The sequence below is a fragment of the Phalacrocorax aristotelis genome, chromosome 4, assembly GCF_949628215.1.
Source record: "Phalacrocorax aristotelis chromosome 4, bGulAri2.1, whole genome shotgun sequence".
NCBI classification, from domain to species: domain Eukaryota; kingdom Metazoa; phylum Chordata; class Aves; order Suliformes; family Phalacrocoracidae; genus Phalacrocorax; species Phalacrocorax aristotelis.
In genome coordinates this window covers 26,442,559-26,457,557 of record NC_134279.1, presented here as the reverse complement: position 1 = coordinate 26,457,557, position 14,999 = coordinate 26,442,559, and the positions used below count along the sequence as shown (strand labels likewise).

Below are 14,999 nucleotides of genomic sequence, written 5' to 3'. Positions count from 1 at the left end.
AATGCCCAGAAGTTTAAAGGCTCCAGCTTCAAACCAGCCAGCACCTCATCTGCAAACCACTCTTCCCACCGGAGGCTGCTGAGGCACAAGGCACAGACGTCGCTGAGGCCACGGCAGGTGCCCACCGCAGCTGGAAGAGGAAGATGGATGCCATCGCTGCTGAGATGCCATCCCAAACAGCTACTTTAACAAGCAGCAGAGCAACGTCCTCCCAGCCCCATGTTAAATGACAAAAGCCCCACCACGCTGGTGCCCAGGGGAGCTGGCTGAGAAAGCCTGGTCGGCCATCCCCAGCACCTCGTGTGCAAGAGCCACAGACCAGTGGCAGCTTCCTGGGAGAGGGAGCGCACTGTTATCTAACTGTGATTAGGCTGAATTTCTGAGAGAGGGACTGAGACGGAAGTGGGGGATGCAAATAATGATGCTGAGGGCAAGCAGCCTGCACCCCCTGCGGGAGGAGAGCAAACAGAAAACAGAGTGGGAAGATAATGGGTGCTGCTGCGATGGCAGGGAGGGAAAATGAGAAAAAAACAAGTCTGCTTTTTGACAAAAAGTTTTTAAGCTAATTTCCTTAAGACACTCCTTGCTTTTACATAGAAACTTGAGAGGATTGTTTGGACCTTAATTGAAAGGCGGGGTACGAAACACAGCCACAGCCAGCACTGACACCAACTTTCTCCTTATCTGCACCCGGTTTAATCCTCTTATTTCCTCCCTCCATGCACATCCCAGTTTATACTTTCTCAGACTTCTGGTTTGTGTTCATGGGAAAAAAAAAAACCAAAACAAAACCAAACAACCCAAGAAACATATCTTTATAAGCGAGCTGTCTTTCAGGTGGGTTCCTGACGCGAACTTAGGGAAACACGGATTTTCTTCCCAACTCTGCCATCAACTTCCTCTAAGTCTATGAACAAATGTCGGTTTTTTTCAGGTCCTCATTTGCAGAGGTCTCCTCCCAGACTGTGCCTCTGCTTTTGGGAGCAGGGTGTGGGGAGGCAGGGGACATGACACCCCACCACCACCACATGCCAGCATGGGCGCCAGGGATACCTCCCAGGAATCTGCTGGCAGCCACCGATGCACTGCAATTTCCACAGGTCACGTCCTTGAGCTAGACTCTACGTTGGGTAATTATACACAGAATTTACCTATTTCATGCTTAATTGCACAGGCACAAACTTTTGCTCCACCCCCGAAACAGCTACAACCTACCAGCGGCACTTGCACTACTATAGGCAGCTCTCCCAGTCCTGGCTTAACCCCCTAGGCTCAAATCTCAGTCACTGTCTTAACCAGGCGTCCCCTCCTGGGAGAACCCACGGAGCCCAGCAGAGTAGAGGGGATGCAGGTAACGCATTACCGGCCAATGTCAGCCCACGGCTGACTTGTGAGCTACGGGCTCCCAGGCTGTGAAACGCTGCCTCCAGAAGAGAAACGCGAGACCCACGCAGCAGGCTCTTCTGCCAACTGAACCTGAAGAAATGCTTTGTCCAGAAGACGCTAGCCAGAAAGAGTCATTTAATGGAGGAGGGTATTTCTTGAGCAGCGAGCACAACTGTTTAACCAGCAGAGCATATTTACGTGCAGTCCTGGAGTCAGAGCTGGAAGACAAGCTCCACAAACCCCCCTCTGAAATCTCCTTCTCCTAAGAAGCCTGCCTCTGCCCCAAACACAGGGGTTTCTGAACTGGCTTTGATGAAACCACATTTCCCAACTGAATATTTATTGTTCTGCATCATTAGCCTGTAATATTCTCATTTACACACATATTGCTGGAAAGAAAAAGGGAAAAAAGGAAGGATTTAAAGTTTCAAAGGAAGGGGGAAAGCTTTTTACACAAGTTGTTTTAGAAGGGCCCTTGAATTTAAAAAGTTTCAAGCAAAACAGCATTTTGACCAGCTCTCCAAGAGTCTCTTACTATTTCCTTATTACAAAGTATGAAGTCATCTTTTACAGGTCACTCCGATAAGAAGCTTAGTAGTTGCCAGTTTAAAAAAAAAAATGTGTTTGCAATAGTGTTGTCAAACTGTCTGGGGAGTTGCCTAATAAATCAGCTTTTTTGTGTGTTTCTCCTATTCTGAGTTTTCCTTCTGAAGATTTACATCTCAAACAGGATCTCTGCACTATTATCTTAAAATATCCTCAAAATAACTAAGAGAGGGAAAAAAGTCCAACAAAACCAGAAGAATCCACACATTTAAGAGCTAAGCTTTTTAAAATTTTGTGGTTTTTTCCTTTTAAATCCAGCAGTTTCCTTTTCTTCCTGTACCAGGGGTATTTAAGCAATGAAATAATGTGTGAAAGAGAGGGGTTTTGAGTAACAAATTTTTCAAATCCAACATGCTCAGTTCAAACTTTTTTTAAGCTGAATTTCAGTTGTGTGCAGGAGGAAATAGGGCAGTAAAGCACAGACACAAACACAACCCAGCACGCTACTGCTGGAGGGTAGCAAAACGAAAAGCTTTAGGGGGTGTTCTATAGGATGAATTATTTTAATTGCTTATGTTTTTCAAAATGTATTTTAGTACGTCCAATATACAGCTTATTTCTTCAATATCCTCGACTGCTCTCCCAGCGCAAGCTCAGTGAGCTCGCTTTTCCTTTCGGTGCCGACCCCCAGCAGCCTGGAGGGGATGCGGGCACACTGCAGCCTGCCCCACCACCCCGGGCTCCTACACCTGACCATCACCCACCTGCTCACTCCCAAAAGCTCCTCAAGAGGCTGAATCTGCATGTGCATTTATATTTGTGAGAGGAGGGACTGTATGTGAACCTAGGGACAATTCTTACTCTTTGCAGGGGCTAATTCATATGCAGATATTGAGGAGAGAAATCAGGGTCTCCCCCGATCCAGAGGGGTCCCTGCACTGTGTCAAGCCCAGCTATTGTCCCGCTCCACCTCAACTTTTCTTTAACAAGTGTTTCTTTGGTTTAAGAAACAGAAACGCCGCCTATCAGGCTGCAAGGAGCACCACACGATGAAACAAGCTGCCACAAGCCCTGAACTGAGGAGAGGGCATAGTTGTGAGAAGGAAGCCACTACATAAAAATGAATTCGGAAAGCCATGTGGTGGGAAGACGCACTGCAGCACCATTTTGCGGCATGGCTGCGTGGGACGTAGCACACGTCAGTGGCAGGAACCTTCCTCACTGTGGGGGTATGTATGTGGGGAGTTATATGAAACTGCAATGAAGGAAGTATAGGACCGGGGGTGGGAGGATAGGGCGCAACCAAACCACAGTTACCGCTTGGAACTGCAGCTTCCTAAACCTGATACAGCACCAACCAAACTTCAGAAACTAGAGACCCTAAACTAATTGCTGGATTGTGGCACTTTAACAAAGTAAACACATTTGCATCACTGGACACAGTTTATCTGCATTTTAGCACATCAGCAGGGAAAAGGCCTTCTCCCCAGGCGCGGCCTGCATTGGACAAGCGTTGACACCTTTAATCATCACCTCCGTATTGTACTTTTTTTATGCTATACAAAGCTTGCCAACGCAAGATTTGGGAGGGATGAAGAAAGATCAAGGCAAGAAGATACGCCAAAACTGTGGACAGACAACAGACGGTCACAAAGATAAATCTCTAAGGCAGTTCTGAAATATAAAAAGAGGCAGAAAATTGAAGAAATAGACCCTTATAGCATAGCTAAGTGACCAGTTACTGAGACAGAGTGCTGCCCCTGAGAAGCTGGTGTCACTAAGACCCCAACCCAGAAACACAGAGCCTACAGGGATAGCAAGCTTATCACTCTCCACCTCTGAGCCAACTGGACTGCCCAACAAAAGCCCCATGTTCCCTTTCCCTGTTTTTTGGATGTACATGATGAATCAGACCATTTCCAGACATCTTTTTTTTTTTGGATAATGCCTGCATCCCCATCCAGACCTCTGTTCAAGTCAGCTAAGGGGGGAGCTGAAGTGCCATCAGCATCAATGGGATTTCAGCATCATGCCTTTCATTTCTGTGAAATCTCACTCCCCATGCTGACACCATGGGGTTTGTTGCAGCTCCCATGAGCCACAGTTACAGGCTTCTTAGAGCAGGGCTGTTGATTATGTGCAGTGCCTGGCACTGCGCTGGACATGCAGCAGCAGCCTGCTTCAATCAACTTTAAAGCTTCCCTACTCAGAAAGCAAGGAGGAATTTTAAAAAAAAAAGGTCTAGCAAATAGATTTCTTCTGTTCTTTGCCAAAGCAGCATTACTAGAGCACCCTTGCACCACGAGCACACACACATGCACCCCTGCTCATTCGAAGCACCAGCGTTTTCAGATGGTACTCATGGCAAACACGTGCATGGAATCACAGGCTCCCAAGGGACTTCTCCCCCTGGCACCAGCCTGGGGAAACCAGACCTGCCCACTGACTTGCGCGGCGCTGTTTGAAGTACAGGGCTAGAGTACTGCAAGTGCTTGGATAGACAGACGCTTTTGGGAATTAACTGCTCTCTGGCTTGCCTAATAACTCCTAACCAAAGCAATTCTCTGGTTTATGCGTTACAGCTGGTGACAACAGTACGCTTACTTTTTAAGTTAAACTGCCCATTTTATAAATATTCAATCAAAGCCTCGTAACTTCACACTTGTAATTTGTGCTGACTAAGCTCATCCTATTGATTTTATGCTTCAACTTCACCTATACCCACATCCACTTAAAGAAAATAAACAAACGTCAAGTCGACCTTTCAACTCCATGAAAATGCTTTTCTACACAAGGGATTTGGTGTCTTTGAAGATCACAGGCGAAGATATTCTATGTCCTTCATCTCAACTTGAAGCATCGGCGAGCAACACCACCACCAGAGGCTGAGGAAAGCATGCCACTTCTCCTCAGGCTGTTCGGACCACTTTTCTTCCCCTTTAGGAGAACAGGCAATCCCTGACCAATTAGCACAGTTGGCGCACATGTTAACTCCCTACTGCACTTTTAGCTCAATCCCAAAGATTCAATGAATACATTTTTATTTAAGTGCTCAATCACGTTCTTGCTGAGAGGACAGATTCCTTTGAAGTGGGAAACCCAAACTAAATAAACATATCCACAAGATCCAAGTCTCAAAATAGAAGCCATCGGGTTGCTAGGTTAAGTTATTCTGAATGCAATTTTCTTAAGTGAATCTAATGCTTATGAAGGGCCGGAGTGACAGAGGCACTAATCCCCAACTGGCCGGGCAGGAGCAGCACGCCAAGCAGCTGCACCACCTTCCCCCCAGCATCCTGCAAGAGGGGACCAAACCTGACGGCCAGATGAGCCTTACGGCCAGAAGTAGCTTAGCAATAACTGCCTGCTAGCCAGGACGTGGGCAGTTTGGTGTAAACAGGAGTGATTTATGCACAACTGGAGCATCGTGGCACATGGCTGACCTGCAGCAGAGGGGAGGACACCCTGCCTCCGCCAGGTCGAGGACTCACAAACCACCCGCTCGCAGCAGCTTTTCCCTTGGACCGGCCACATGCTGGATCAGTGTCTGTCCATATGAGAGCAACACAGGAGATCACAGCGGGCCACATGACGTACAGACCTCGGGCTGCAACATGTTCAGCGTCTGTATTAAAGCAGACTCTTGCACGTGTGTCATCTTCTGAGACACAGACAGTGTTTCACTACTAGCAAAAAAAGCACAGGCCTCTAATGGGACTTTAGAAATATTACAGCAGCAGTAAAATGCTTTTGTGTGGGTTATTTCCTCCACGTATCAGGAGTTTTCCCTGACTATAAACAGAAGTTAAGTACTCAGGAGGAGCCAGGCCTGCGGTACCCAGGCATTTTGATGCCTACAGCCATGCAGCGCTGCAAGTATCTGTAGAGAGTCTTTTCCTCTTTTGATGCCTGAACCTGTGGAGCTTCAGGCTTTCTTCTTGAGCTGTATCCTCCCTGGTACTCACAGCCCATAACAAGCTATTCTTTTTAACATTTTCTTCTGGACTGGGATTAAGTTGGAGAAGAGGTGGCACAGCACCGAAACAACAGAAACGACATTCTGCTTTTACACCACCTTAAAATGAAAGCAGCAGACCCACCTTTTACAGTTGATATTGAATTAGCTCCTAGATATATAGGAAAACAAGATTTAGGACATAAGCATACACACATCTTGATATACAAAAGCTCCAACTCAGATGATTTGTAATGGGTGGGGTTTTTGATTGCGTCTCCTTTGAAGCCAGACACACACAATTGCTGCCTCTGGACTGAGAGGTCAGGAGAATGTTTTCTTTCCCCCTTGCCCATTCACAATTAGATAGATTTGCTAATTGCATCACCCTGACAAGGAGAATGCAGCAAAAGCAGAAGGGTTGTTTTCTTCACTAGTATGTGCCCAAAGACCACGCTCATGGTGGACATAGGTACATAAGACTCTGCCTGGACCGTGCCATCTTAACACAAGCAACCAGATCAAGCTTCGGACAAATGCCAACCTAGAGGCACTGCAATAAATTCTTCTGCCCCCTTTTCCAAACGGAGAATTCATTTCACTAAGGGGAAGAAGAAAGCACCACACAAACTTGGCCCACGACCATTCATGGCTTGCATTTGTGTTTCAAGGAGAGCTGGCTTGTATCTTAGACTGACCAGCTGTGATGCTTGAGTCAGAGCAGCTGACAGACACGTTTGTGGCAGCGAGGTCCCTCTATTAGCGCTGAGCAGACTCCTCTTCTCCCCCAGTGCTGGCATTTGGAACGACTCACCGAGTCCCTTAGCAAATAGTGCCAAAATTCCTCCCCGTGTGAACATAAATAAACCCCAGCAAGTTCTGCTTCCATAGAGTCAGAAAGCTTTGTGCTCCTCTGCACCTGATTTCAAAGTTATTTAAGGAGCTAATCGGCATCATTCACTTCATTGAGAAGACGAGCGCCACGCAGGGTGAAGCAGCAGAGCTTCGGTGCTGGGTGAGCAGCTCTGGCTGCCCATGCAATCCGTTTGCTCAGGCACGGGTCCGGGGTTGCAGAGGAAGGAAAGAGAAGTGCGGCAGGACCACAGCTGCCTACAGCCCTCAGAGCGTCCTGCACCGACACCAGCTCAGGAATTAGTGCAAAGCTTTCTGATGGGTGATGCAGGAGCCAGGAGCTGAGCCCCAGCATCGGTGCTACAAAGCCCATTTCATATGGGGCCAGGGAGCTTTCAGCTGACCACAGCTCCCAGCAAGTGCCTACAATTGCACATTCAGCAGAAGCTGACTCTCAGGAAAAGACAATATTATGAAAAATCAGGTTCATGTCCTTCTGCAGCTGGATATGCTAGCTCTAACGCTCATGTACGTTCCCCTCGGGGTCTCAAAAATTCCCCTCAAGCAAGTGAACCAGTCTGCTTTCACAGGGACAGCAAGATGCAGCTAGGAAAATAAACCCCTCTTACCGAGGCTTTGTAACCACTCATTCTTGCTATTTCTACCTTCGTCCTTCCTCCTGTCCATATTATCCGCACAATTTCTCCTGGGACATTAGCTCTTCAAGGCAGGAGCTACTCCATACCCCTTGCCATGCAGAAGCATGCATGGAACATCCAGAACTTGGGCAGGGTAGAGGGGACCTTCCTATAAACATTGTTCCTGGTGTTCAAACTCTCTTAGGAGAATTCCTCGTTGTTTTCAAATGGATATGCTGTGTTTTGCAAGCTACTGTAAGGTGTTTATAGATTGTATCCTCCAACCTGTTTAACACCTCCAGCTGCTACAAAGAGACAGTTTAGCTGCAAAAAAATAAACCCAGACCCCAAGAACAGATAAGGACAGACAAAAGGGAGATTGCAGAAATCCTCTATTTTCCCACAGAAAGTTTAATTCACTGGGAAAGAGGGAGGAACAGAGACAAAATTATTTTCTGCATGAATTTAAGACAGAGAAATTATTCTTCAGTCACCTCCTTTGTCCCCTTGTTCCCACCACACAGACGAGAAAGGTTTTTAACCCCAAAACTAGTCTTGTTAACGAAAAAGTAAGAAAAAAACCCACACATGTTAGAAAACAAACAGCTGTCTCCATCTCCCATCTTCAGTACCCCCATGATGCTGAGAAACCACCAAAAGATATCTCAAGCACACAGGATGCACATTCACCAGGTGTTAGTGTGGTTTTCATACCATCACATGCCAATTCTGCAGTCACCCAAACCAACTGCTTTGCTTTTTCACTTACCCAGCTATCTGATAATAATACGTACTGCAGCGCGAGGGTTGTACCCAAACTTATAATTAACACTCTCCTGCTCCTACAAATCCAACTTTTAAAAGGCAAATCAGTTGCCAGTAAAATAAAAAGATAAAAAAGTAAAAGAATTAAAAAAAAAAAAAAAGGATGAGGAGACCATGCTAACAAAAACAGATTTAGGAAAATTTGAAATCCTTCTTGTACACCCTCTCCCCTCCAAAAGCTGCACTGAAATTACACTACAGTTTTTATCTTTTGAGGCTTATTAGACATGTTGTGTCTGACTACAGATTTGTATTTCCAATTTTACAGAGCTAGAATGTAAAGCATTTGCCTTTTTTAAAAAAAGGCATTTTTTTTCCCCACATATGTTGGTGAAAGTAACTTTTTTCCCATTCCAAGAAAGCTTTGCTCTCTCTGCACTGGCATTGTGAGCCGAGGCCACCAGAGATGGTCCCAGCCTTTCCCCAGGCGTGCATCCCCGGGGCGGTTTGGAGGCAGCCAAGTCCTTCCAAGGGTTTGCTCAGGGCCGAAAAACGTATCAGCGCCCCAGGGCGGCTTTTTAATCCTGCCTAACACCTCCAGGCAACAGATGCATCAACAAGAAGCGGCTTTGTCATGCAAATGGAAGGGCGCAGGTACACACTGCAGGGCCGCTCCAAGCACAAATGGCTGGGGAATAACACCCCAGGGGAGACCTCCACCTCCAGAGCCTGCTGACCTCGGCTGCCCCTTGACCCCCCAGCCCCGGCACATCCCCCGAAAAGGGGAGCAAGAGCAAACCTGCGGGGTGGCCGTTGGGACCCCACAAAGGTGAACAGGCAGCAGCACTCGGTGCTGGGGCTGTGGTTAGCCATGAAGCGAGCAAGCATGTCATCTCCTGGATGCAGCATTTTGATCTCGCACGCATTAAAACCCAGCTGTCAGCTAGGAGAGTAACAAAGATTATAGTTCAATTAAACAAAAAAATTGTTTAATAACTCAAGCGTGTAGCCTTGTGGTTAAACTGAAAGAACTCCAGGCTTATGTCAACATTGCAGCCCTGCAACAGCACTATTTTACTGAAATAGCAGTGCTGCTCTAACATGCAAGAGCAACACTGAACTAAATTAGCCCCTCAGATGTTCAGTAGGCAGCTTTGCAATTAGAAAGCAGATGCGCTTCCCCCCTTCCTCCCCTCCAAGGTACCCACGTAGGATGGTTCCTCAAGTACCTGACAGCCTCTGCACGAAGCCGATATTCTGGGGGCGTCGATGCCAGATCAGTAGCGAGCGGCAGCCCCACGGCACGCATACACGGAAGAAAATCCTCAGTGAATAATTACACTGGATTTTGTTGTTCAAAGCCTTGCACCAGCACTAGGGACTTTCTTGGGAAAGGTAACGTGGGAAAGAGGGGGTAAAAAAAAGGTCTAAAGTTTCCCGCTCCTCAAAGGGGCAGGTCTGAGTCTCGGCACCCTCTTGAGAATCTGCATCCTTTTTCCCACAGTACATCCAAACTGAAATTTTCTGTAGAGCAGCATTGACTACAACAACAAATATCAAGAGACCACGGTCATCATGCTTCACCTTAAATGGCTGAAGGTCTCTGAACTGTAATTTATACACAAACAAGGTCCTTTTTAAAAACAGTTATAGAAAGCAACATATTGCATGAAGTTTTGCATCTTTCTAATGCAAATGGTGGCATATAAAAAGGGCAAATCCGTGTGTTGCCCAGTGCTGAAATGCCCTGTCATCCCGAATCCGAACATCCACTAATTTAATATTTTATTAATGACAGCTTTGCTACTGTCAAATTACCAATATAGATTAGGCCGCCTCTTTTTTGGTTTTGAAGTCAAAAGCCATAACCCTGAAGAAAAATCAAGAATGTTGGAGAGCAAAACAATGCTAGTTGTTTGACAGAGGCAGCCAAGTAAAAATCTAAGAGCCAGTAAGACGGAAAACTGCTTAATCACAGGGAAATAAGAGCATCCAACTTCTCATATCACAGCACACACAACTGCAGCGGCATTTTTTCAGCAGGATACCTACAAGCAAATTTGTTTCCTGCTCCACTCTGGTTCTACTAATATAATTGCCACAGCTCATTTTAACATTGCCTCCCCATCGCTCTATACACATACCAAGAGGTTTATAAAAATAATTGGGAATTGACTATCCATAATTAAAAGTACATTAAAATCCATCAAACGTGCATCTACAGCAATGGAATCAGAGGGACCAACCTGGAAGAATCAGTGCCCACCACAACGTAAAGGAAAGCTGTAACTATTGCGTCACGGTTGACATTAATTCCTAAACGACCATTTCACAATTTGTGGCTAAAGATACAGAGTACGTTTCAAAGCAGTACTGCCAGACACATAAAGCCTCCACGCAGAGCAACTGATGGCAGAAATAAACATCAACCAGCAAAGAGCAATGCCGTGTCTGAAGGGAAAAAAAAAATCAAATCTTTTCATCTTACTGACAAGTAACTTTAGCAGTTCTGCTTCCAACCCTCGATTTTCCTCAACAAACGAAGAGTTAAAGCCAGAAAATTCACATCTGTCCCAGTCACTACAAAGGCAGCATTTACATCATTCCACCATATATTATCCTACAGTCATCAAGCAGGGTTCCCCCCTCCCAAAGCTCCCAGCCCTGTTCAAAGGACATCAAGACACCGCAGACGTTAATCTCAGCTTTTCCACCGCAATCACGACCAACACCTCTAAGAGCTCTCAAACTCCACTGGATGGAGGCTCTGAACAGCAGAAGCGCGATCTTCACTGTAACTGAAGCTACCCAAAAAACCCCGGCATGAACACGCGCTGCAGACCAAACAGGAGGAAACCCAGCTCGCCAAAACCAGTCTTTGGAAGAGATAACTCACTGTTCTGGGGATGGGTGGCGACAGAGATCCATTAGGCATGTACGGGTCGTTATTCATATTTGGCATCATGATATACCCAGAATAACCAGAGTATGATGGTCCCTTGCTGTATAAGCCACTGTCTGGATGCTTTCCTATGGAAGAGGAAACAATGATTGCATTATTCCCCACATAGGGTTTCTCATAAGTTAGAGCACTTAAACAGGTACTGTGCATTCATAAAAATGTTCTGCATGCAAACATTTCCTTGCTCATAGAAACTACCTCTGACAGAAAGTGGTCCGCAGCAATTTGTAATAACATTTTTTAAGAAGAGTTAATTCTTAAAGGAGCAAGTACTCTCTCTGAAGAGTTTATGCTTAAAATATGGAATAACCTCAGAGTACCCAATTTGTTTTGCCAGCCCCTCTTCAAATCAAGGCAGAAACATCAGCAATGACATCACATTTCTCAAGTAGCGGTTTTCCCCCATTTTATACATCCCTCTAGGATTTGTGGATTCAGAAGTATTGCCAGTACGGGTTTCCAACATCATTGTTAGGAAAGGGAGGAACAGGCCAGTGATAACTAGATATAATCATTTCCTTCTCTCACTGAGCCACTGTGTGCAGTGAACAATTCATTTGGGCCGTGCTCACCGGCAACAATTAGAGGGCAGGGGCTGGCTTGGAAGGAGACCCTAATGATTTTGGGGGCCAGGCAGGGGGCTGTTGAACACACCTGGCACTACAGTCAAGAGGGAAGCCAAGCGAGGGAGGCTATTTTGCAGGAAAATTAAAGACTTTGGGTCCAGGTCCTGCAAAGCGGGGTGAACAGGTCCCCCACTTACATGATTGTTGATAATGATACTACTCGAGGGTGAGGTTTTATGAGGATGCAAGGCTGAAAAGAAAACTATACAGAGCTGCCTCAACTGCCAAACTGCTACAAGCATGGACATTACTGCTTTTAGGCTGTTTAATGACCAATTTGGAGAAAGATCACCACAGAGTCCCAGAAAGCACCAGGACTGAACTGTGTCTGCCTTCATATGGAATTTATGATCTGGTTTAGGTCGTGATGATAAGCATTTCATTTTAAACACAATCTTCCATCCTTCACAGCACACATTCTTTGTACGCGTGTCCAGCTTCCGAAGTGATATCCAGCGAACTCTGTTATTTCCTCTGTCCTCCTCAATCAAAATTAACCAGCTGGTACATGAAAAAAAGCAAGAGCTCTGATCATGCTTAGATTTGGAAGAGGAGATTTAAGCAACAGACTTTGGGCATGAGGAAAAAAGCACAGAGTTTCTGAACGCACACAACTCAGCTGCACTGTATGAGTGAAGAGATAGATGTGTTTAAGCTGATAACCTAAAAATAGTTTTTTCTTCAGCAAAGATCCATTTGGCCTACTTATCAGTTTCTAAACAACTGAAATACCATTTGATCACTCAAGATAAACGGGCTGCATATTCACCTCCTTTTAAAATACGCTTTGAAAGCACCCTGGCATCCCCCTTCCCTGAAAGGTATTAAATTTATGTTTCCCAACAGAAACCAAGCTCCAGTCTGAGGACCATGCGGAGGGTCATGGGGGGACTAAGAAGGACAATATCACAAGACGTGACCGTGCGCTTCTCACCTTCCTCGGGGTGCTCTCTGCCTTTATCATGGTAGGAATCCTGTGCTTGAGCCTGCCTGGAAACCTGACCACAGGGAATCCACCATCAGAAAAGAAGAAGAAAAAGAAGAAAAGTCATTGTATGGATGCTCATTTATCGATCACAGCACTACAGCTTCTTGCAGAAAGAAAAAAGTTAGGGCAAGAGATGAACATCCTTCTTTTCCCTCTTAAATCGCTTGGAAGGCAACCGTACCAGAAACGTTCGTGTAAACGATTGTTTTATGACAACGTTGAAAACTATGGGGCTTTGTGAAGTGTTTCCAGCAGAAGCGTCCTACATTTAACTGAAGGGGCTTATTTCTGGAAAATATATGGAGCTTCGGCGGTCAAAACACACTTGGTAAAAAGATATCAAAAATAATAATGAAAATCAGGTTGCCCTTATTACCAGATCTTTGGGGGGGGGGGGGGGGGGGGAAGGAAAAAAAAGGAAAGAAAATTTTAAAAATCAAATAAATAAAAAAAAGAAGCCGGACCTCCGCTCGCCCTGAAGTTGCTTTAGCGTCGGGAATTTCTTCCCAAACAGTTTTATGCAAATCCCTTAAAGAGTTTACGGCTAATGCTCCGACCCCGCCGATTTCACCGAGGAAATGTCATGGCTGCTTGAGGTCTAATGCCACCGCACCGTCGGGGGACTCGCGGGAACTTTCTCGTCCCGGGCCGAAGCGCGGAAGGGGCCGCCCCCCCCAGCCCACCCCCGGGTGCGGAGGGGCGCGGAGCCCGCCCGGCTCTGCCTGCCGCCCCTCTGGAAAGGCGTGGGAAGGTTGGTTTTTTGTTTTTTTTCAGGGGAAATTTGGAAAACAGGGGTTTCCCCGGTGCCTTCCCGAAGCTCCCTCCCTCCCCTCCGGACGGCGCGCCCCCGCGGCCGCTCCGCTCCGCGCAGCCCCGCGCAGCCCCCGCGGCCGCGCACCTCGTGCCCGTTGGCGCCGGGGGCGATCTCGGACTCGTTGACGAGGGAGGACTTGATGTCGGCCAGGTCGCCCTCCTCCTCGGGGTGGCTGATCTCGGCGAAGATCTTCTCCTTCTGGGGGTCCCCCTCGTCCTTGAAGGGGATCATCTCGTCGGTGGCGCAGAGCTCCGGGTCCCCCCCGCCGCCCCCGGCCCCCGGCAGCTGCGGCATCCTCACGGCAGCGCGGCGTCTGCTGCGGCCGCCGGCCCGCCGCGGGAAGGGGAGCGGGAGCGGGAGGAGCAGCGGGGGGAGGAGGAGGAGGAGGGAGGAGGAGGAGGAGAGAGGAGGAGGAGGAGGGAGGAGGAGAGAAGAAGGGAAAAATCCCGTCAAGTCCTCGGGGTTGCTCTCGGCAGCCGGAGACCCCCGCCCGCCCGCCTCCTCGGGGCCGAGGTACCCCCGCTCCCTCACGGCACCGGCCCCGCGGGGAGCCTCGCCCCGCCGCCCCGCACGGCCGGAATAAGTCGAAATACACCCGCTTGTGTCCCGCCCGCCCCCAGCGACCGCGCCGGGACCGCCCCCCAGGAGCCCCGTCCCCCTCCATCCACACACACACACACCCCCGGGCCCGGGCTCACCCTGGGGGTGAGGGGACGCGGAGGGGAGCGGAGCCCGCCCGAGTTTCGCCTTCGAGTGAAGTTGCCGCCACCCGGGCGGGCCCGAGTTAAAATAGCTGGGGGTGGGGGGGTGGGGGGAGAGGGCGGGCAGGGGGAGGGGGCGCCCCAGGGGACGGGGACGGCGCTGCCCGCGGCGGCGCGCACCCACCGGGCCTTTGTCCGCCGCTTCGCCCGCGGCTTCGGGCACGGCTGGGCTCGGCTCGGCGGGGGGCGGGGGGCGAGGAAGAAACGGCCCCGGGAGGGAGGGAGGGGGGAAGGGGGGAGGGAGCGGGTAGGGAGGCGCCCCCCCGCTTCCCTCCGCGCCCGCGGGCAAGGAAAAAAGTTGCCGGCGCGGCGCCTCCACGCCCCCGGCCGCCTCCGCTCCGCGCTCCGCGCCGGGCCCGGGCCGCCTGCCGCAGCCGGCGGGCGCGGCTCCCCACGGGGGGCGGCGGTGGGGCGCGGGGCGCGGCGGCGGCGGCGGCGGCAACTTCAGCATCGCTGCCGCCCGCCCCGCCGCCCTCCCTCCGCCGTCGGGGCGGGGCGGGGGCGGCGGAGATGAAAGGAGCCGCCGCCGTGACTGACACCGCGCCCGGGGCCGGGGGGGCGGCGGTGGGCCGGCGGCTTGGTGGGGAGCGGGTGCGGGGCTGCCCCGGGCAAACTTTGCTCAAGCTGCGCCGAGCAGCGGGTGCGGAGGTCGGAGCGGGGGGTGGGGGGGCTGCGCCGGGGCACTGCCGCTTCCCTCCCCAGCCGG

General features: G+C 49.2%; 1 protein-coding gene across 9 annotated transcripts in view; it reads right to left on the bottom strand.

Moving 5' to 3' along the window:
* Positions 1 to 14,690, bottom strand: part of LEF1 (lymphoid enhancer binding factor 1) — a 71,718-nt gene extending 57,028 nt beyond the window's left edge. For 2 of the 9 annotated variants that reach the window (XM_075090689.1, XM_075090690.1), the window contains exons 1-3: positions 13,617 to 14,066; positions 12,665 to 12,728; positions 11,039 to 11,172 (exon numbers count right to left, since the gene is read on the bottom strand). In XM_075090689.1, the coding sequence (XP_074946790.1) occupies positions 11,039 to 11,172; positions 12,665 to 12,728; positions 13,617 to 13,826 (408 nt within the window). In that variant the 5' untranslated portion in view covers positions 13,827 to 14,066. Of the gene's footprint in view, positions 1 to 11,038; positions 11,173 to 12,664; positions 12,729 to 13,616; positions 14,067 to 14,230; positions 14,330 to 14,417 lie in introns of those variants that run through there. The other 7 variants (XM_075090692.1, XM_075090691.1, XM_075090686.1 and 4 more) reach the window with 6 other exon arrangements.
* Between the last annotated feature and the right edge of the window lie 309 nt (positions 14,691 to 14,999).